The 22,140-nt window shown below is 41.7% G+C and overlaps 1 protein-coding gene across 1 annotated transcript; it reads left to right on the top strand.

The window, feature by feature from the left end:
• Positions 1–3,077: 3,077 nt before the first annotated feature.
• nt5e (5'-nucleotidase, ecto (CD73)) lies at positions 3,078–15,590 on the top strand. Its single transcript, XM_006793468.2, has 9 exons — positions 3,078–3,422; positions 5,427–5,649; positions 7,432–7,620; positions 9,138–9,335; positions 10,659–10,813; positions 11,107–11,215; positions 11,370–11,519; positions 14,557–14,757; positions 14,836–15,590. The coding sequence occupies exons 1-9, from the start codon at positions 3,090–3,092 to the stop codon at positions 15,009–15,011; spliced, it is 1,734 nt and encodes a 577-aa protein (XP_006793531.2). The 5' UTR covers positions 3,078–3,089; the 3' UTR covers positions 15,012–15,590.
• The last annotated feature ends 6,550 nt before the right edge of the window (positions 15,591–22,140 follow it).

Below are 22,140 nucleotides of genomic sequence, written 5' to 3' on the forward strand. Positions count from 1 at the left end.
CAATGACACATTTCTCTGTGATCTCTGTTCAGGAATTACAGTTTAGTATCTTTCCATGAAACTCTAAAATAAAAGCTCCAAAGAAAGGTCATTGCATTGATGGAGGCCATCATTAGGCTGAAAATTTAAAATAAACCAGAGAGAAAGGAAACATTTTAGAGGTGGAAAAATCAGAATGTCACTGAGCAGCTCGGCAACAACAAAAGGCCTGAAAACGTGCATGATGACAGAATTATTTCTGTGCTTAAAAAAATAACTTTTAACCCACGAAAGTGATGCTAGAGGGGTCAGAGGGGCCAGAGTATCACTGTCCAGGTCTACATTCAAGAAATGCCTTCATGAAATACACAGACTTTACAACAAGGTGCAAACCGCTGGTTACACTCAGGAGTGGGAAGGTCAAAGTTCACAAAAAAGCATCTAAAGAGCTGTGCAGATCTCCAGAAAATCCTTTGGACAGATGAAACCAAGATATAAATCATTTTGAGAATAAATGTGGAGATTATTAGATTGTTGTTTCACTGCCACGGCTGCTGTTCCCTTTCCAAAAGCCTTGGTGAAAAAAAAAGTGCTGCATCATCCATCATCTTTATTTCAGGAGGCCATAACCGTCAATTACCCCACATCCGACCACCGCAGATATGTTTCATTTTGGACAAATAAACTCTTCCACATTTGGTTGTTTGTCCTTCTGACCAGATGCTGCTTTCTGCTACATCGCTATTCATTTCAGTTTAATTTATACAGCGCCAAATCACAATAACAGTCGCCCCAAGGCGCTTTATATTGTGAGGTAGACCTACAATAATACAGACAAAAACCCAACAATCATATGACCCCCTATGAGCAAGCACTTTGGTGTCCAGGGGACTGGATAATAAGGACTGATAAAAGGAGGTTTGATCCTTATATTTAAGGTTATGTGAGAGTGGCCGGTCTTCCTACTTTGGCAAAACGTCCTACTGTAAGTATAGTTTATGCACATTTCTGCTGTCACAGAGTTATTCCAGCACAAATGTAAGTAGGTATGAGGGTTTGCCACTTAACTTTGCCCATCAGAGTATGCTTGTAGCTAGGGTTGCCAACCGTCCCTTAAAAAACGGAATCGTCCCGTATTTAGGAACAAAAGTACACGTCCCGTATTGAGCTGAAAAGGGACGCACTTTGTCCCGTAATACAGTGAGAATCAAAAGTAGTCTATAAGTTTTAATGTAATTAACTCTTTGTTTGAAAACATAATTCCCAGCCCCACTCCTGCTTTGTGACCAATGAGCTGACAGCGCACTTATGACAATTCGAGTATGACAATTCAGATTACCGCTCATCTCATTGGTTGAGGAAAGGTCGCTTGCGGAGAAAATACCGGAAGACAACAGATGACCACAACAAAAAGCATGGCCAACAGGGAAACAAACGCCGACACTGCGGTGCAAGTCTCAGACGACAGTACACCTGAAGCTGGGCAAACACTGTGCGATTTTCAAACTGCACGATTGGCTCGCAGGGGTTATAAGTTCGTAGGTCACGATGCAGGTCTCACACTATACCGCCCGATGCTCTGATGCGACCTGAGTGCTCACACCGTGCGTCCATAAAATGAAGGTTATAACAGTAAATCTGTCGCTCGCTCTCCCTCTCTGTCTTTCACTCACACAGACACACCACCATCAACTTTGCTAAATTGCTAATGAAAAACATGATCAGGCAGCTGTGATTGAGCAGCAATGTAAATCCAACTATTTTCACGGTTGTTGTGGTCGTGATAATTTGGTGATGCCACATCGAAAAGGCTCGGATGAGCTTTCCAAAGTTCTACAAGTTGTGCCTCCATCGCTTGTGTCAGATCACACGCTGCACAGCCGTGCTGCTCCGTCTTTTTCCACCGACGTTTACGTGTTTGCGCGTGAGCAGTGTGAGCAGCTGCGGTGACACCCTCACGAGCGATTGATGATCGGGAGCTGGTCGGAACAAGTGGGTTTACAAACGGGAGCAAAAGCTGAAATAATGCCTCTACTGAAGCCAGTTGCACTAAATGCACTAAATGTGCACTGTTACAAGAATATTTTTCTTTCTATTGTTTTCTATTAATTTATATAATTTTAAGTTAAGCAGGACAGAGTTCTTTTAAAGAAAGATTTACTTTTATTCTCAAAAGTTAAGTATGATAGGCTTCTGTTTAAGAAAGAGACCTGTTTTATTGTGTTAATGTTGTCATTTTGAGCTAAAAATAAATGGCTAAATGATTTTTGTTTCCCATGTGTTGATATCACAAAGAATACGCATCTACTTAAATCAAATTCAAGTCAAATGGTTAAAAAAATAATTTCACACACAAAAAAAGAGCTAAAAAATTCACCACACTGGGAAGGGTGAAGACAACTGGGTCGCCCGGCCCTGGCCACAAGGTGTCCCTTATTTATTTCTCAGGGAGTTGGCAACCCTACTTGTAGCTCACATTCATAAAGCCAGGATGCCTTCATTTTACCCGTTAAAGTATGCTTGTAGGTCACATTCAGAAAGGTAGCATGGTTTGGCACGTATTTATACCGGTCAGAGTATGTGTCTAGCTCTTATTAACAAAGGTAGGATGGTTCGCCACTTAATTTTAGCTGTTAAAGTATGCTTGTACATCACATTCACAAAGGTAGGACGGTTCGCCACTGAATTTCGTGTTGTGCGCATGCGTAGAAACAACGGGTAGGGTGGTTTGTCAGGTAGGATGGATTCCCAGAACACCTGTTCGTTTTAAGAAAACTGGGCACTGGGTCTGAAATGTTTGTTGTTCTCAAACAGTGAATGCAGCACGTTTATCAAAGTCCGTGAACTCAACATCACACTGAGTGTTTCAGAACAAACATCAGGCGAATGTGAAGAAAGTTCAGAAAAAAGCAGGGATCGAGCATGTGTCCTGCTCCACAGTTCAAAGAAGGCGAAGCTCCAAAAAGATGAAAAACTTGCTCCAGGTTCTCATGCTCTGTTTGCCCCCTCACAGGGAACAGGTAGCGGGTCTGAGGGCGGGGGGAGGAGGAGGAGGAGGAGAGGGAGCCGTCGTGCTCCGGGTTCCTCCTGCACTGTTTTTGCGCGCAGCGATGGAAGCGGTGCGCCTGCTCCCCCTCCTCCTCCTCCTCCTCCTGGGATTATCCGTGTCCTCGTCGGCCGTCTGGGACCTGGTGCTGCTCCACACCAACGACGTACACGCTCGTGTGGAGGAGACCGACGTTAACTCCGGGAAATGCGGCGTTAACGGGCAGTGCTTCGCCGGCGTGGCCCGGATAGCCACGGAGGTCAAAAGGATCCGCAGCACCGAGAACAACGTGCTGCTCCTGGACGCCGGGGACCAGTTCCAGGGTACCGTGTGGTTCAACTTCTACAAGGGGGCCGAGGCGGCACACTTCATGAACAAGCTGCGCTACGACGCCACGGTAGGAGCGCCTCCTGTCCTCCCCAGCTCCGCTGTTCAGGTCCTGTAGATGCTGGGTTAACTGAGTAATGCTGAGTAATCAGATTACTCTCTATGGTAGTGATCGTAATTACCCGTCCCACACAGACATGACCCCCATCCACCTCCTTCATCTGCTCTCTGGTGCCAGACAAACAAGGATTGAGGGGGGATCTAATGAAGTTCAGTGGAGGACTGAAATTTAGAAAATGTTTCTGAGCTGATGAGATCCAAAGTTTGAAGAAAAAAGCACAAAACACCGTCTGAACAACATTCAGATGGTCTGATCTGATAATTACCCAAATAAATTACTGCAAGATCCTAATTGCTTTTATGCCTTTAGGGGCTTTATTGAAATGTTAGCATGAAGATGAAGAGCAGGAATATAAGCATCTCAAACACAATTTTGATCTCTGCAGAGATGGTGGGGTCCAATCATCGTGCTGGTTTTAATTGGGAGAGGCACACGCAGGACTGCACTCAGTGAAAGGCTTGATTTATTGGTTCAGGGTTAAAGGCTGCACTCGATTTTAATTCATCTAATTATTTATTGACGGATCAGCTTCTTCTCTCTTCTGCTTTTTAACTCTCAGATAGAATCAGAGATCCAAGTTTAGAGTCTCCATTTAATTTACTTTTGGTCAAAAGTAAATTGGCTCAGCAAGTCTAACCCTCTCAGGCTCAAATTAAACTTTTTGTTGCTAATGCACAACCAAGTCCTGCAGTGGTACTTCTGAGTAAAAAAAAACCTCAGAAAATATGTATGTGGGCTAATCAGGTTGTTAGTTTTTAACTGTTGCAAATCGGCAACGCCTGCCTCGAGAGGGTTAAACATTTCGTCTTTTAAATTGTGAAAGTGGGAAGAAGGATTTGTTTCTAGCGGCCAAGAGAGCTAAATGTTACACAGCTGAATAAAAGTTCATGAATGAAAAATAAAAACACATTACATTTAATTAATTTATGTGACAATATGAATAACCTCACTGTGAGTACACAACAAAGCAAGTTTCCATAAGGCAAAACAATTTGCGGCTTGGTGAAACACTATGCCCACTTAAACTCACACCATCCAAATTTGAAGGTCATCTTTGCCCCAGTCAAAGGTTTTTGGTTTGGCCTGGAAACTCCAGCCCATCTCCTGTCATCGTTCACCTTCAGAGGCTTCAGGGTGTTTTACTAGACGTTTCTGCACAAAGTGTCACGTCAGCAGCTGAATTCAAGGTGTACAATCCTGCACGGCAAACTCCTAAATAAGCGCTTGTGAGCTGATGAGCCACCTCCAGGCTTAAATGTGGCCTCTTCCACTAACTCTGCTGTTTGGTCTCCGAGTTGTTTGCTCAACTCTGATCACCAGAAACAGAAACTACACCTGGGCAGTTTAACAAGGTTAAAGTTTTCTTTGTATGAAGGTTTGAGGTCTGTGGTGAGTTTATAGAAGTGCAGGAAGTGCACACAGAAAGAACAAAGGAGCTTTATAGATCCCGTACGCAATCATACAGAGTACAACATGTAGTGAAATGTGTCGTGTCCGAGCTGCGGACGTAGCCGCAGCATTCCATGGCTTGGTGTTTTGGCATGGGGGGCCTAGCCAGGACCCTTACTGTATACTGGGAGGGAATCTGACTTGCGGCTTCTTACCACTACACTATCCAGCTGCAGCAGGATTTTTATTTTAGCCCCAAACACTGAAACAAGAAAAGAATTAAGTTTTCAGAAGAAATTCTGTCTATATAACCAGAACAGGTTCAAAAGCAAGATAAGGTTTTTCATATGAAAGCAATGTTTGAGAAGGTTCTGCGGTTTTAGTCGGTGAGTGGACGGCTTCATGGCCATGGGTGATGTGAAGGCAGTTACAGTGGTGCAAACCAGAAGAAACTGAAGGACAGAGCATGAGCTTGGTTGGTGGGGTGTTTTGAGTAACAACCAGCTTCTGCTGATCAGTCCGTTCTTTGTCTCCAAGCTCTTCATTCCTTGTTTTCTTTTTCAGGTTTTTGGGAACCACGAGTTCGATAACGGAGTCGAAGGACTCATGAAACCGTTCCTGGAACAGATCAAGTGTCCCATTCTCAGTGCTAACATCAAACCGGACCACACTCTGAACGCAACGTTTGGGATCACTTATTTACCTTATAAGATATTTACCATTGGCAGAGAGAAGGTGGGCGTGGTGGGGTACACCACACAGGAAACACCGGCTCTCTCCAAGCCTGGTAAGTGGCTCCTCTGAGCTTCTGACACATTTACAGTAATGTGAAAAAACTCCCATGGAAACTGTTTAATGGTTTATTAATGAGCAAATACATCAGTGGATGTAGTGTTTTCCAGTGAAAGGAAGTAACTGGTATCAGGAACTGGGATCACACTTTAATTTGGAAAATAACACCACAGCATTTCCATGAGGATTAAAACCCAAGCTCTGAGTTGGGCCTTTCCATAATCCTCCATTCATCTTATTTATTAAGATCCTTTTAAATCAAGGTTACAAAGTGTTTCACTGGACAAGATTGGAAACAACCATCAAATAAAACATCTAAAGTACAATGCATTTTAGATGTTGTTAAGTTCAAATATTGAGGAGGGATACAGGAGGTAATCAACTTCCATAATAACAACACTGGTCCGGCTGGGTGGAGTCAAACGATGATTTTAATGACACGTGTGGGAAGACCGCCCGCTGTACGCAGACAGCGCCGATCCCCAACTTACAGAGCATAAGCAGGTGTTTTATACCTTCCAGGGCTTAAATTTACTGACGCCCTTAAACGTCACTCAGACATACAAGTTATACATAGATAGGATTCATAATCACAATGACTCTTAACACAATTAAAGATAACACTGTCTCCGTCTCCACGACACGTTTCCTGTCATCTGACTTTCACTTCCCGTCTGGAAAACCTCTTTTTGCAGAGACAGCAAGAAACTATTCCTCTTTTACAGAGACAATTTTAGAGTTACAAGCAAACATGATTAACCTCTCACCTATAAATGAGATAAAGTCTACTGTGTGTGTGTCAGCATGAACTGCACTCAGTTTCAACTTGTAACCTTTTCCACCAGACAGAAGGCCAGCACGTACACATTTAAGATTATAACAAGCATTCAAAAGCATTTAAGATTATAGATTCAACTCAACAGTTTAGAGTGGTTATAACTGCACCTGTAATAAAGGCTAATTGGGTACCAATATGTTTAAACATCTGAATACAATATCAATACTGCAGATTGTATTATTAATGCAATGGTAATGATGATGATTATTAGCAATAGCAGTAAAATAATTTCTAATTGCTCACAATGTGTTCTGGTAATGACTGCACCCTGGCGCAGTGGAGAAACCCCACAGCAGAACATTTCCACTGCCATGCTTCACAGTTGCTGTGAAGTTCTTCTTAAAGCTCTTTGTTTCCAAAAAAGCCAGCTGGGGCTGTGGCCAGACAAGAAGACCGTTGATCCATCTGCCCAGGTCACGTGACTTCAGAAGGCCCATTCTGTGTTGCAGTTGAGTATTTATTTCCCCAGGAAGCTTCCCGTGGAGGTCAGATTTGTTCAGATGTGCCTTTGATACGAAGACTGCAGATCTGCTGGTGATGTTTTGGGGCTCCTGAAGACTTCCGTGTTTGAATGAGCTGCGACGGCCGGTCCCGGGTGTTGGAACGTACAACATTTATTGTTCCTTACAATGGGATGAATATACTTTGTTGTCTAACTCGACATATTTTCTTCCACCTCTCTAACAGCTGTTAAAACATCGTTGTCTGTTGGCCACCAAATGGTCTTCAGGCCTGCATGAACACTGAAATAAGGACAGGACATAGAAATACTCTGTTCTTCTTCCTCTTCACAGAAGTTTGTTGGTCACCGCAGAAATAACTGTTACTTATGATAAATCACAGATATAAATATGAAAATAGTGCCTGTGCTGTTTTTTGGATTTGGCTGAAAAGCAGACCGACATGCACAAACTGACCGGTGCCAGTGTTTCTCCCCAGGACCTCACCTGCAGTTCCTGGACGAGGTGACCTCTCTACAGGTACAGGTGGACAAACTTCGGACTCTGGGGATCAATAAGATCATCGCTCTCGGTCACTCTGGCTTCACTGTAGATCAGATGATCGCCAAGAAGGTCCGTGGGGTCGACGTCGTCATCGGCGGACACACCAACACGTTCCTGTATACAGGTAGGAAGGCGGATAAAGCTGTCACATCTGTCACCTACACTGTGGGGCTCACACTATTACTGAAGGCTCAGGCAGTTTTTAACGATTTAAACTGATCAGCAGGTTATTTAATGCATTTAAATAAAGTTTATTTTGCTTGTTTTATGTTTCTTTTTTTTAAGTAATCTATTTCAGTGGTCTGTCAGTGTTGTAAGTCCTACAATGCTGATTAGCATTATAAGTGAAACAACAGATTTTACTTAGACGGGTAAAATCCTCCTCATACCTCAGCGGATTTTGCTCTGTTAATTGTCACGCGGTAAAAACAGTGACCTGATTTTTCATCCAACCAATCTTAGTTTTGTTTTTTCGATCTGCTGCTGTGGCTCTGCTCTTTCATGCATCTTCATGAGCAAAATCATTTACATCTTGCTTCATGCATTTCATTCTCCCGCAGTCCATCTCTGTGAGGCATGTCTTTGTTTCTTCATGGGAGGAAACTTTGAGTCTTCATCCTTCTGGCTCGCTTTGGAGTAAACAGGCTGTCTGTGCGAGTGAGCCTCTTATAAATAACTCTGGAGAGTTGCATGTAAATGGGCAGGACGAGGTTTGGACCTCTAACTGCACAGAGATGTTTTCCTGCAGTGTGGAACTGCCTTCACTTAGAGGCTTGGGCAGCGCTTCATCACTATTTGGGGATCAGGAAGGAAGAGAGTCCTTGAAGTCTTCCTGTTGTGCTGATGTTGTGCAAACCTGCACAGTAAATTGGACTTGTGTTTAGACAGCCAAGCATCATTAATCAGCGTTGGTTAGTGCATATTCTAAACGTTGCTCTTTTTAGTCTTTAGCTTCTTCGTGATGGAAAACATTCCCCTGGAAGTGTCACGAATGCACAGATTAGACCTCAGAGCAGTGAAAGGATGTTACTGAAGAACAGAAGAGTAAAAAAAGAGAACTGTTTGGAATTTCATTGAATAAATGAATGAATATTTCTAAGTGCAGATTTCACATCTTTGTCTCGGAGTGATGTCACAAACAAGTTTAATCTACCCGATCAAACTGAGTTGATATCAGACTAGAAGAAGCTCTTTGAGCCGCCTGCCCAGGTCACATGACTTCAGAAGTCCCGTTCTGTGCTGTAGTTTTGAGGCTTCTTTCCAGGAAGATTCCCGTGGAGGATGAATCTTTTCAAATGTGCCCTTTGACACAAAGAGCTGAGAATGTTTTGGGGTTCCTGGAGACTTCCAGGTATTCTGAAAGCCTCATTTGATGCAGTTTCATCCTTCATTTCTGAGAAACTGCCGCGTGATTAAGTGATGAGATGTTTAGACCATTAATGGAAGACCAGCTGACAACAGTTTTTACACTTTATGATGTGAATTACTGCTTTTTAAAAAGTGTGGTGAACATGTTTTAGTTGTAGGAAAAAAAATCTGCGTGTAGTTTATATTCAATAACTTAAATAATTCAAGTTTATATTCAGAAAACTTATAATTTTTTACTTTCCATCTTTTGTTTTTTCTGCTCTGTTTTTCCAGGAACTCCTCCCTCTACTGAAGTCCCAGCCGGTACGTATCCCTTCATGGTGACCTCAGAGGACGGGCGAAAGGTTCCTGTTGTGCAGGCCTACGCCTTTGGAAAATATCTGGGTTATCTGAAGGTCTCTTTTGATGATGCTGGGAATGTAGTGAAGTCAACTGGAAACCCCATCCTCTTGGACAGCAGCATCAAACAGGGTAATGAAGCAGAGTCTGCCATCTTTGTTCTTCATTTTCTGTTTTTTACCAGATTCTTAGTGTCGTCTTTGTGCTGTTGGAGGATTTCTGATTGTAGTTGTCACAGGGTGACAGGGCACATGAGGGATCTCTGGCGTCTTTTGTGGATGTTTTGCCTCAGCAGCTGAAATCTGAATGTTCCTTGAGAGAGTTTGTGGGATCTTTTATCTTCTACTTGGTGCAAATTGGACAAATCTGATTGGCTGTCACATTTGGAGCTCACATTCTCTGAATGTATTTTGCCATTTTTGTGCTACGGTTCTGGTTTTAAATTTCATGAATAGCACAAAAGCCCCTGGGACACCTTCCGAGCTGCACAGCCGTTGATGTTAAAAGAACATGCTGTTATGCATTAAAATTGAAGCTTCTACCCATGTCTATTACTGTGCTACAGAAGGCGTATAAAAGATGAGTGCGCTCACTGTCGCTGCCGTCTTTTATTAGTGTAATGTTGGCCGTAATTTACATAGCAATCAAATATCAAACCTTCTTTAGTATTCAGTATAATTTGAAGCTACAATATGATACCATCAGTTCATCAGGAAAGTCTTTAAGGTCACAGATAAGGGAGGCAAGGACCATTTTCCAATTATATTTGTCTTTTGCAACCCCTGCTGATCATTAGCAAGAATCCAGGTTAAAGGCACTTCCATACTGACTTCATTGTTTAGATCCAGTCTCTACGTCCATCTTTTATACTTGCTATGCTGAAAATTGTGGATTATGGGGAGAGTAAGGACTTATTAAATGCGCTGGTTTTTATGTAGCATGTTTTTCTATGTCTTTCTATCCAACACTCACGGTCTAATGAATGCAGGCATTCATTAGACTATGAATCTATCTATCTTGCCCAAAGATACTTTTTGGCCACCACCAACCTTCACATTAGTGGGTGGCCTGATCCGCCTCCTGAGCTACAACCACCTGTGAGGATCCACACTCAAAGTCCCCATCTTGTCATTAACCCGAGGATTCTGTCGGGAAGAATTTTTATGACCTTGTGTATGCTTGCAAATAAAATTAGCTGCTGTCATGTGCATATACCAAAGCTCTGCTTTTTGCAAACAGACATCTTTTTTTATCAGATTGTTAATTTTTTTATATCAGAAGATTGTAAAAGAGAAGCAGGGAGCTTGGATGGAGTGGAGTGGATTTTAGTCGGTCAGACAGAGTGGGTTATGTAAATGATGTGTAGATTAGGAGCTTGGTGTCAAAGCAGTAACGCAGGCATTTAAAACTGTTAACTGCTTGATTGTTTTTAAAACTGAATAATGTCTTGCACAGATTCGGAGGTGCTGGCTGATGTGGAGGAATGGAAGAAGAATCTGGCCAACTACTCGGCTCAGGTGGTGGGAAAGACTCTGGTCTTCCTGAACGGGTCGACTCAGGATTGCCGCTTTAAGGAATGCAACCTGGGAAACCTCATCTGCGACGCCATGGTGAGCCTTTATAGAAGTACTATTACTATTATGTTCCTCCTCCTAGCTTTCAGAGGCTTGTAGCTGAGGGTTAGCGGTTAGCATCATCTCCATGAATCAAACTTCAGACTAACTCCAGTTTAGCAGTTTAGGCAGTGCTATCTGTTCCAAAGTTCCAGAACTATGAATTAAACAGTATAAAGGCACTATAACAACGGCTAGCATATACATCTGTCAGAGGTAGAGAAGTTGTAGCAACATGCCATAGATCCACATGTGACCGAGGAAATCTGCTTCCTGTTTCTGTTCCTCAGCTCGACAACTACATCAGTTTCTCAAATGATGTCCAATGGAACCACGTCAGTGCCTGCATCTTGAACGGAGGAGGCGTTCGGGCATCTATCGACGAGCACACAAGGAATGGTGAAGTCAAATAAACATAGAGCTGTATTTCATGTGCAGAGTCAGAACATTGGAACAACCTGTTATTGACTACTTGGGATTTTTCTTCAAAGCAGTTTCTGATTTGTGTCAAGAGGATTTTATAAAACTGTTTTCTGTGATGGATTTCCTGTAGGTTCAATCACAATGGAGGACCTGATAGCCGTCTTACCCTTTAGCGGAACCTTTGACCTGGTGGAGCTAAAGGGCTCCACGCTGAGGAAAGCTTTCGAACACTCGGTGGAACGATACGGCCAGAGCACCGGAGAGTTCCTTCAAGTGTCCGGTATCTGCACGTTTACATCTACTCTGGTTATTTGGTTCATACAGAAATATCAGCGGGGGTTTTTTATGGCACACAATTTTAATTGATGTCCAGTGGAACCATGTGATCCTCTGACTTTTACTCTGGTGCAGCTTCGAAGTGCACAATTGTGATTTTGTTGGTACAAAGACTTATGTCATTGCCCTCCAGCACTTTCACTTCATAATTTCAGGTAGTCCAATATGAGGTTCAATAGGTTACTCAATGTCACTATAAAAGCCATACATTCTCTGATGTTCCCCTTCAACATCATCTTCCTGTGTATCTCTGTACAACTTCTGTACACCTCCACAAAGAGTAGATGAGCTAAACTTATATAAGCCTTCTTTTTACTCTTTACATTCAGAACTGGGTCTGTTCGATTGCATCTCATTTTGGACAGATTCAATTTTTAATATGACGATGGTACCGGATGGGAAGAGTTCAGTAAAGCATCTAAATCTGTTGAACCTGAACTTTTTTGAGAAACCCTGAAGTAGGAAGAAATCTTTGGGGGAACATTGGGTTTGCTTTGGATAATAAAACCATTAGATAACATTTCCACAGCCCACCCATTCCTGCTGCTTTGGATTTGCTCTCCCTTTTAAAATACCTGTTTGTGTTCAGCTTATGAGAACAGTTTTTCGCTCATCCGGCCAAAGGAACAATGAGCTTAAGCCATTTCAAAGCAACTATCTCTCCAAATTTCACAGTGGCGCCCGCTGCTATATTATTGGTCAGAATCTAATCAACTTCCATACAGTGTTCACCAAAAAATGGGTTTTCACCCAAACTGGCCACATTTGTTGTTTTATAAAAGCCTGTGAATTGTAAAGGATCCTGAGCCACATGAGCTACTGCATCATTGATATTCTGGTTTAAAGTTACACAGTCTTCTTCATTCAGATGAAGAACTGTGAAAGTTTGACCTGGAAAGATGGACTCAGTGTACATGTAGATGGTGTCATTACTTAGTTTTTAGATTGTGCCATCAACATTTGCCTCATTGAGAAAACTTAAAGCAAATTCTTGTCTTTTGCAACGCAACAGAATCTGAAGCTATGAATAACGTGGATGCACAGAACATCAGCTACATTTGATAGATTGTGCCCTACTTACTTAAATCCAGTGTTGAAAAGCACAGCGTGCCTCAAATGTTGTCCAAGTACTAGAAACCAGGCAAGAACTTTAAAATATCATTATCTGGTTGGTTTCAATCAGGATCTATCTGACTCAGGAATTAGTCAGCACCAGAGACACACCTGAGTACTCTGTTGTGTCAAGACTCTCTCGCCACATTATACATACAGTGGGGCAAAAAAGTATTTAGTCAGCCACCGATTGTGCAAGTTCCCCCACTTAAAATGATGACAGAAGTCAGTAATTTGCACCAGAGGTACACTTCAACTGTGAGAGACAGAATGTGAAAAAAAAATCCATGAATTCACATGGTAGGATTTGTAAAGAATTTATTCGTAAATCAGGGTGGAAAATAAGTATTTGGTCAATAACAAAAATACAACTCAATACTTTGTAACATAACCTTTGTTGGCAATAACAGAGGTCAAACGTTTACTATAGGTCTTTACCAGGTTTGCACACACAGTAGCTGGTATTTTGGCCCATTCCTCCATGCAGATCTTCTCAAGAGCAGTGATGTTTTGGGGCTGTCGCCGAGCAACATGGACTTTCAACTCCCGCCACAGATTTTCTATGGGGTTGAGGTCTGGAGACTGGCTAGGCCACTCCAGGACTTTCAAATGCTTCTTACGGAGCCACTCCTTTGTTGCCCGGGCGGTGTGTTTTGGATCATTGTCATGTTGGAAGACCCAGCCTCGTTTCATCTTCAAAGTTCTCACTGATGGAAGGAGGTTTTGGCTCAAAATCTCACGATACTTGGCCCCATTCATTCTGTCCTTAACACGGATCAGTCGTCCTGTCCCCTTGGCAGAAAAACAGCCCCATAGCATGATGTTTCCACCCCCATGCTTCACAGTAGGTATGGTGTTCTTGGGATGCAACTCAGTATTCTTCTTCCTCCAAACACGACGAGTTGAGTTTATACCAAAAAGTTCTACTTTGGTTTCATCTGACCACATGACATTCTCCCAATCCTCTGCTGTATCATCCATGTGCTCTCTGGCAAACTTCAGACGGGCCTGGACATGCACTGGCTTCAGCAGCGGAACACGTCTGGCACTGCGGGATTTGATTCCCTGCCGTTGTAGTGTGTTACTGATGGTGACCTTTGTTACTTTGGTCCCAGCTCTCTGCAGGTCATTCACCAGGTCCCCCCGTGTGGTTCTGGGATCTTTGCTCACCGTTCTCATGATCATTTTGACCCCACGGGATGAGATCTTGCGTGGAGCCCCAGATCGAGGGAGATTATCAGTGGTCTTGTATGTCTTCCATTTTCTGATGATTGCTCCCACAGTTGATTTTTTCACACCAAGCTGCTTGCCTATTGTAGATTTACTCTTCCCAGTCTGGTGCAGGTCTACAATTCTTTTCCTGGTGTCCTTCGAAAGCTCTTTGGTCTTGGCCATGGCGGAGTTTGGAGTCTGACTGGTTGAGGCTGTGGACAGGTGTCTTTTATACAGATGATGAGGTCAAACAGGTGCCATTCATACAGGTAACGAGTGGGGGACAGAAAAGCTTCTTACAGAAGACGTTACAGGTCTGTGAGAGCCAGGGATTTTCCTTGTTTGAGGTGACCAAATACTTATTTTCCACCCTGATTTACGAATAAATTCTTTACAAATCCTACCATGTGAATTCATGGATTTTTTTTTCACATTCTGTCTCTCACAGTTGAAGTGTACCTCTGGTGCAAATTACTGACCTCTGTCATCATTTTAAGTGGGGGAACTTGCACAATCGGTGGCTGACTAAATACTTTTTTGCCCCACTGTATTCCACATGTATAAGGAGCTGGAGAGAACGTTCTCTGTTCTTACTCTCCGGCTTCCCGTACAGTACATCTGATTCAGACTGATAGTGTCTTTGTTTCCTCCAACAGGAATTCGTGTAGAATTTGACCTCTCCAAACCACCGCAGCATCGTGTCAAAAGCCTCAGCATCCTTTGCACCAAATGCCGCGTTCCTGTCTATGAACCCGTCGAGAATGAGATGGATTACAAGGTGGTGCTGCCGTCATACATGGTGACAGGAGGCGATGGATTCTCGATGATCAAAGACGGGTTCCTCAAACATAACAGCGGTGAGGGTTTTGTTAGTCTTGCGCTTGGTTTAATGTTTTTCCAGCGCTTCTTTTCACACTTGTTTCTTTTGCTTCCAGGGGATTTGGACATTTCAGTCGTGTCAAGATACATCACACAAAGAAAACAAGTTTATCCCTCTGTCGAAGGACGCATCAAGCTGTACAACTCAGCTGCTGGACTTGAGGGCCAAACAGCTTCCCTGGTTTTTATGGTTTCACTCGTGCTTCTCTGGAGTTTCCGTGGAAACATCTAACTTTTAAAAACTGTTTTCAAAGGCAGTGAAACCACGACGGATTAAAATGATGTAATCATGTAGGACTGGGAGAACTTTCTTCATAAAATACTGACATTAATGACTAATATTTTTTTATAACGAAAAGGGAAGCCCCATGTCAGTGTGGTAATATCGTTCACTTCCATCTAGGAACAAATGTGGACAAAAGTGCAAAAAACGCAGCCAAGAGTTGAAACAAGTGCTACGGTTTCTCCAGTAATCACTGGCAGCCTCGAGGGAAAAAAAGTGCTGTGGTCAGAAGAAAAAGTGTAAAATATCTTTTGTGTATAGTTATAACCCTCGTCTTCCGTATACTTCGGCCTCAAAATGAAATCAGCACCATCAAGGCTTTTTGTGTTTGATGTTTTTTAAGCTCTGCTAACTGTGAGATCCGGAGGAACCATCAGACTCCCCCACACCACACCATTAGCCAGATACCTGCCTACTGTGGCAGATGCACAGTGGTATTAATATTTTGCACATTTGGGTACTGACAGGTATTGCACTGCTAAGCTGGACAGCGCCGCCATTTCATAATAAACATATGGTAAAAACTGAGTGTGTGTGTTGAGTGTTTCGCTGTTAGCTGGTGAAAAGCTGGTCACTTGGTCTTTCTACCAAAATGGACCAGAGTGAAATACAGAGATTGTGTGTGTTTGTGTAGTGTGGTGTGGTGTGGTGGTGGGGACTTGCATATATTAGATGTTTCAGATCATCAAACTTTTTTTTAACATTGGACAAAGATAACCTGAGCAAACACAGTTTTTAAATCGTGATTTCATTTATTCAGGAAAAACAGCTATCCAAACCTACCTGCCTCATGTAAAAAAAAGTAGTTATCCCCCCATGATTCATGAATTGACTGTAATAAAGAAAACATTTTGAAAAAGTTTAGTTTCACTGCTACACCCAGACCTGGTTACTGCCAGACCTCTTAAGAAATCACTTCAAGAGAACACATGGATGACTCATCTAGGTGGTCACAGGAGAACCAGAACAACATCTGAACAACTGCAGGCCTCACTTGGCTCAGTTAAGGTCAGAGGTCATGATTCAAGAATGAGAAAGAGATTGGCCAAAAATAGCCTCCGTGGGAGAACTCAAGGAGAAAACCACTGCTGACCAAAAAGATCACGATGACTCGTCTCATATCTGCCAACAAACATCTGGGAAAATATTCTGCGGACTGATAAAGTGTGTGTTTTTCCACCTTGAGCAATCACCAGTGAAACACTTCTTTTGATTATTTATCAAAGCATTGAATGTTTAAGACAGTTCGCTGCAGCCAACTTTCCAGAAGAGCTTAGCCTCCCTAGCAGTTCACAGAGCTTTATATGAGAATGTGCATCTATCTAACCGGTTAAAACTGGTGGAGTGAAGCTGCTTGTTTTGCAGGCCCTGAGCTAAGAAGTGGCTATGATGGATATCAGGTACCAGTCATCGTGTCTACAGCTGCCTCAGCACATTCTTCTATACTGATATGTCTGCAAGTAATTATTCAATCAGTGAAAAACTAAACATTCTATTAATCCCGAATGATAATCCAACCCAAAGGGATTGATACGGTGGCCCGGAGAGGCCAAACGGACTGCAACTTCAGAAAACACTTGCAAAAAGAAAAATGCTGCAAAAAGAAAAACATGTCACTCCTGGACCAGGATGTTCTCCTTAAATTGCTGGCTGTCTGAGTGGTGTCCCAGAAATGATGTGGGCTTCTTAGATAATTGGCAAACCTTCTGGAGGAAACCTGGTCTTGTTAGGAGAGATGGCATCCATCCCACTTTGGATGGAGCAGCTCTCATTTCTAGAAATATGGACAAATTCATTAAACCCCCCAAAATATGACTATCCAGAGTTGGGACAAGGAAGCAGAGTTGCAGTCTTACACGTCTCTCTGCAGCTTCTCTCCTCCTGAAACAGTGAAATGTGGATTATTAAATATTAGGTCTCTCTCCTCCAAGTCTCTGTTAGTACATGACTTAATAATTGATCAACAAATTGATTTACTCTGTCTTACAGAAACCTGGTTGCAGCAGGATGATTATGTTAGTTTAAATGAATCAACACCCCCGAGTCATTCTAACTACCAGAAATCTCAAAGCACAGGCCAAGGGGGCGGTGTTGCAGCAATTTTTCACACCAGCCTATCAATTAACGAAAGGCCAAGACAGACTTTTAATTCATTTGAAAGCCTGATGCTTAGCCTTGTCCACCCCAGCTGTAAAACTCGGAAACCAGTCTTACTTGTTATCATCTATCGTCCACCTGGGCCTCACACAGAGTTTCTGTCTGATTTCTCAGACTTTATATCTAATTTAGTTCTGAGCTCAGATAAAATAATTATTGTGGGTGATTTTAACATCCATGTAGATGCTAAAAATGACAGCCTCAACATGGCATTTAATCTGTTATTAGACCCAATTGGTTTCTCTCAAAATGTAAAAGAACCCACCCACCACTTTAATCACACTCTAGATCTTGTTTTAACATATGGCATAGAAACTGAACATTTAACAGTGTTTCCTGAAAACCCTCTCCTGTCTGATCATTTCCTGATAACATTTACATTTACAATAATTGATTACGCAGCAGTGGAGAGTGGACTTTATCAAAGTAGATGTCTTTCTGAAAGCGCTGTAACTAAGTTTAAGAATATAATCCAGCCACTGTTATCATCGTCAATGCCCTGTACCAACATAGAGCAGAGCAGCTATCTGAACACTACTCCAACAGAGGTCGATTATCTTGTTAATAATTTCACCTCCTCACTACGTACGACTCTGGATACTGTAGCTCCAGTGAAAACTAAGGTCTCTAATCAGAAGTACCTGACCCCGTGGTATAATTCTCAAACACGTAGCCTAAAGCAGATGACTCGTAATCTGGAGAGGAAATGGCGTGTCACAAATTTAGAGGATCATCATTTAGCCTGGAGAAATAGTTTGTTGCTCTATAAGAAAGCCCTCCGCAAAGCCAGAACATCTTACTATTCGTCACTGATTGAAGAAAATAAGAACAACCCCAGGTTTCTCTTCAGCACTGTAGCCAGGCTGACAAAAAGTCAGAGCTCTGTTGAGCCAACCATCCCTTTAACGTTAACTAGTAATGACTTCATGAACTTCTTCACAAATAAAATTTTTATCATTAGAGAAAAATTACCAATAATCATCCCACAGATGTAATATTATCTACAGTTACTCTTAGTACCATTGATGTTAAGTTAGACTCTTTTTCTCTCTTCTTTTTCTCTTTTCTTTACATAGCCGATTATCTCTAATAATCGGCTATGTACCACAGGCCTTCAAGCTGGCTGTAGTTAAACCTTTACTCAAAAAGCCATCTCTAGACCCAGCAGTCTTAGCTAATTATAGGCCAATCTCCAACCTTCCTTTCATATCAAAAATCCTTGAAAGAGTAGTTGTCAAACAGCTAACAGATCATCTGCAGAGGAATGGTTTATTTGAAGAGTTTCAGTCAGGTTTCAGAGTTCATCACAGCACAGAAACAGCTTTAGTGAAGGTTACAAATGATCTTCTTATGGCCTCTGACAGTGGACTCATCTCTGTGCTTGTCCTTCTTGACCTTAGTGCAGCGTTTGATACTGTCGACCATAATATCCTATTAGAGCGATTAGAACATGCTGTAGGTATTACAGGTACTGCGCTGCAGTGGTTTGTATCATATCTATCTAATAGACTCCAATTTGTGCATGTAAATGGAGAGTCCTCTTCACACACTGAGGTTAATTATGGAGTTCCACAGGGTTCAGTGCTAGGACCAATTCTGTTTACATTATACATGCTTCCCTTAGACAGCATCATTAGAAGACATAGCATACATTTTCACTGCTATGCAGATGACACACAGCTCTATCTATCTATGAAGCCAGGTAACACACACCAATGAGTTAAACTGCAGGAATGTCTTAAAGACAAAGACCTGTATGGCCGCTAACTTTCTGCTTCTTAATTCAGATAAAACTGAGGTTATTGTACTCGGCCCTGAAAAGCTTAGAAATATGGTATCTAACCAGATTCTTACTCTGGATGGCATTACCTTGGCCTCCAGTAACACTGTGAGGAACCTTGGAGTCATTTTTGACCAAGACATGTCCTTCAACGCACATATTAAACAAATATGTAAGACTGCTTTCTTCCATTTGCGCAACATCTCTAAAATTAGAAATATCCTGTCTCAGAGTGACGCTGAAAAACTAGTTCATGCATTTATTACTTCCAGGCTGGACTACTGTAATTCATTATTATCAGGATGTCCAAAAAACTCACTGAAAAGCCTTCAGCTAATCCAAAATGCTGCAGCAAGAGTACTTCCTGTTATTTTACACATTAGTCATGCAGAAAACTGAGAGGTATTGTTGAAATTGCACTTCATTTTGTTATATTAAGATATGTCAGAGATTAAATATTGTATATCAAAGTCTTTGCATCAACAGAAAAAGGAGTTTCACTGGTTCAGCCTGCCTGAGATTAAAGTGAGCCACTTTTAAATGCACTAAAGAGTGTTTTCATCATGTGGGACTGAAGCTGTGAAAGGGTGTCTTATCCCTGCTGTCACAGGCAACAGCTGGGATAAACTGCTGACAGGTGTGTGACAGGTGTATGTCACAGGACTTATGAAAAAGTGTGTTTTAGTTGCCAAAGAGAAAAATGAATTAACAACCAGCTAAAATCTTCATAAGCTTTTTGGGGTTCAGAACTTTTAAACTCACGAAACAAGGGTTTAATAACAGCTGGTTTACAGTGTCATGTCTTGTGAGAGTCGGTCAGGGTCTATAACCCCATCTCAGACTTTAAATTCAGTTTCATGTTGCCTTTCCTGTTTTTCTGTTTGGATACTTGGCACTGTGGGGTTTCCTTTCATGTCTCTGTATCTAAATGCTCCAACTTGCAGATAAATACATTTTCTTTCAAGGAAAGTCAAGCCAAATTTCCACATCTTTGGGAAATCATTTTAGGCCTTTGAAGTGTGGAAGCTGGCAGAAATGGTTGTTTAATTTCGAAATTAAATATGTAAAAACAGTAAACGGCTGATTGTGACCTTCTATGTGTTGCACAGATGTTTCCACTCAACTTTAAGTAGTTTACAAACCCTTAAAGAGCTCAGCGACGTCTTTTCACTGCAGTGATTGAGTAGTTAACTTTCTAACTACATGCATGAAAGATGGTAAATTTAACATTAAGTTGTTGAAATAAACTCAGATTCCTCTGTGTAGATTAAAAAAAATGATTTGAAAGGCGAATTGAATATTTGTAAGGGTTAAAGATGAAAGTGTCAGCAGCAGTAGAGTGAATTGCATACAGTTCAGTTGGTTTACGCCGTCCTGACTCAGAGTTTATGCAAAGCTCTGGAGTGATTTAGCTTTGTTAATTGAATTTGTGACAGAGCTTAAATGCTGCCTGCTTGCTCTTCCCTTTTTTAAAAAATTGGTCCTGCAACATGTTTAAATTGCTTTATCCGGTTTGTCTGCAGTATTTGAACTCAACTATCACATGACGTCACAATTCTGCATAAAAACAAAAATGGTTAAAATCAGAAAAGCTGAAATAAGCAAAGCTAAAACCTCTACAGATCATGTCTCAATGGTAAATATGACGCTAGAGCTAATAAAACAGGTTATTACACCACACCTGTGATGATGGATGAACTGCATATACTACATATTTAAACAGGATTATGGATTCAAGTTAAAAGTTTTAAAAGTGTTCACATTATACTGAGCCATTTAAAGTATTACTGTAAGCTACAACACCTGTAAAAGTAAAGTTTTTTGTAAATTTGCCAGTTTTCTCATAATCTTTCCTTAGTTTTAATTTTTCTTTCAAAATCTACATTTTTGTCATAAATTAGTTTTTTTTTTCTAATGAAACTGCCTATTTTGTCATGGAAATGTTACATTTTTCCATATTTTTTTCCCTTTTGTCTCTGTTTAGCATGAGTATTTAACGAAGATTTTACTGCCAGCCCTTTAATTTTGCCCCTAAAATAAAAAATCAAAGATGTGCAAAGACTGTTTTCAGGGTAGAAAATAGGCTGTGCCATTTCCCTCATGTCTTTTCTTGTCCTGTAGCAGAGTTCAGGAAATTCCTGTGGCTATCAGGACTTGCCTCAATTTTCCTTTTTAACCAGAGCTTCCCAGCGATACCCTAAACAAGGCCTCCTCTGTGTCAGGGATCTCTCAAACAACGCTCGCTGCCTGCTAATGTTGGAAGCACCTTATTAGTCGCTGCACTGAACATCTACTTAGCTGGCTCCGGCCTGCACCAGGACAAGCTGCCAAAGGCTGGAAAACAAGCTCTGTCTGCGTTCTTTGAGATTGCAGCCAACAATGAAACACACAAACTTAGGTTTCGTTTTACTTTTGGAGAATCCCTGAAAGGAGCTTTCAGGGATTCTCTGAACTCATGTTGGTCTGTTTGTGGTCCTCTAACTGTAAACTCATACAGACAGGATGATAATCACCACTCTTTGATTGCCAGTCAGAATGGTTCCAGTAACTGTTTCTTATGTAAGGAGTGTTATTTGAAGGCCCACCCAGAGATGGAAAAAAACAAACTCTGTTGCTTAATACTTGTATTCGTTGACCTTGTTTTTATGGAAATTCTGACTTACTTTGGCACATTGTTGTGCATTAGAAGTCTTCACAGAGCTTTGTGAATTTAAATCAAGGCAGAAAATGTAATGTTTTTCTCTCTGCAGGCAATAATGTAATAAATAACTTTAATTTTGCCTTCAGAATCCATCACTTTTATGTTGTTTGCACATATATTAAGATTTCTGTCCGTCCGTCCAGATGGTTTTGTCTTCTTCTGCTTGCACACAGAAATCGGAAACACAGGAAAAAGTCTGAACTATCCTAAAGTTATAGCTGATGGCTTCCTGCAGCTAACAACAACTTAGCAGTTCATGGTCCGTAGAGACTGGAAACTAGCCAGTTTGTAGCTGAGGTTTGAACTCCTAACACAGGTCAACTGAAACTAGCTGGGTTTGAAAGAGAGCAAGGTAGCTTGTTTCAGCGTGAAACAGACCAAGCAAGCCTTTCACTACAGTTCAGCTAAAGCAGAAGTGAAAATATGTGAAGCTGAGCTGG

The sequence above is a fragment of the Neolamprologus brichardi genome, chromosome 15, assembly GCF_056152115.1.
Source record: "Neolamprologus brichardi isolate AB-2024 chromosome 15, ASM5615211v1, whole genome shotgun sequence".
In the NCBI taxonomy this organism is placed as follows: domain Eukaryota; kingdom Metazoa; phylum Chordata; class Actinopteri; order Cichliformes; family Cichlidae; genus Neolamprologus; species Neolamprologus brichardi.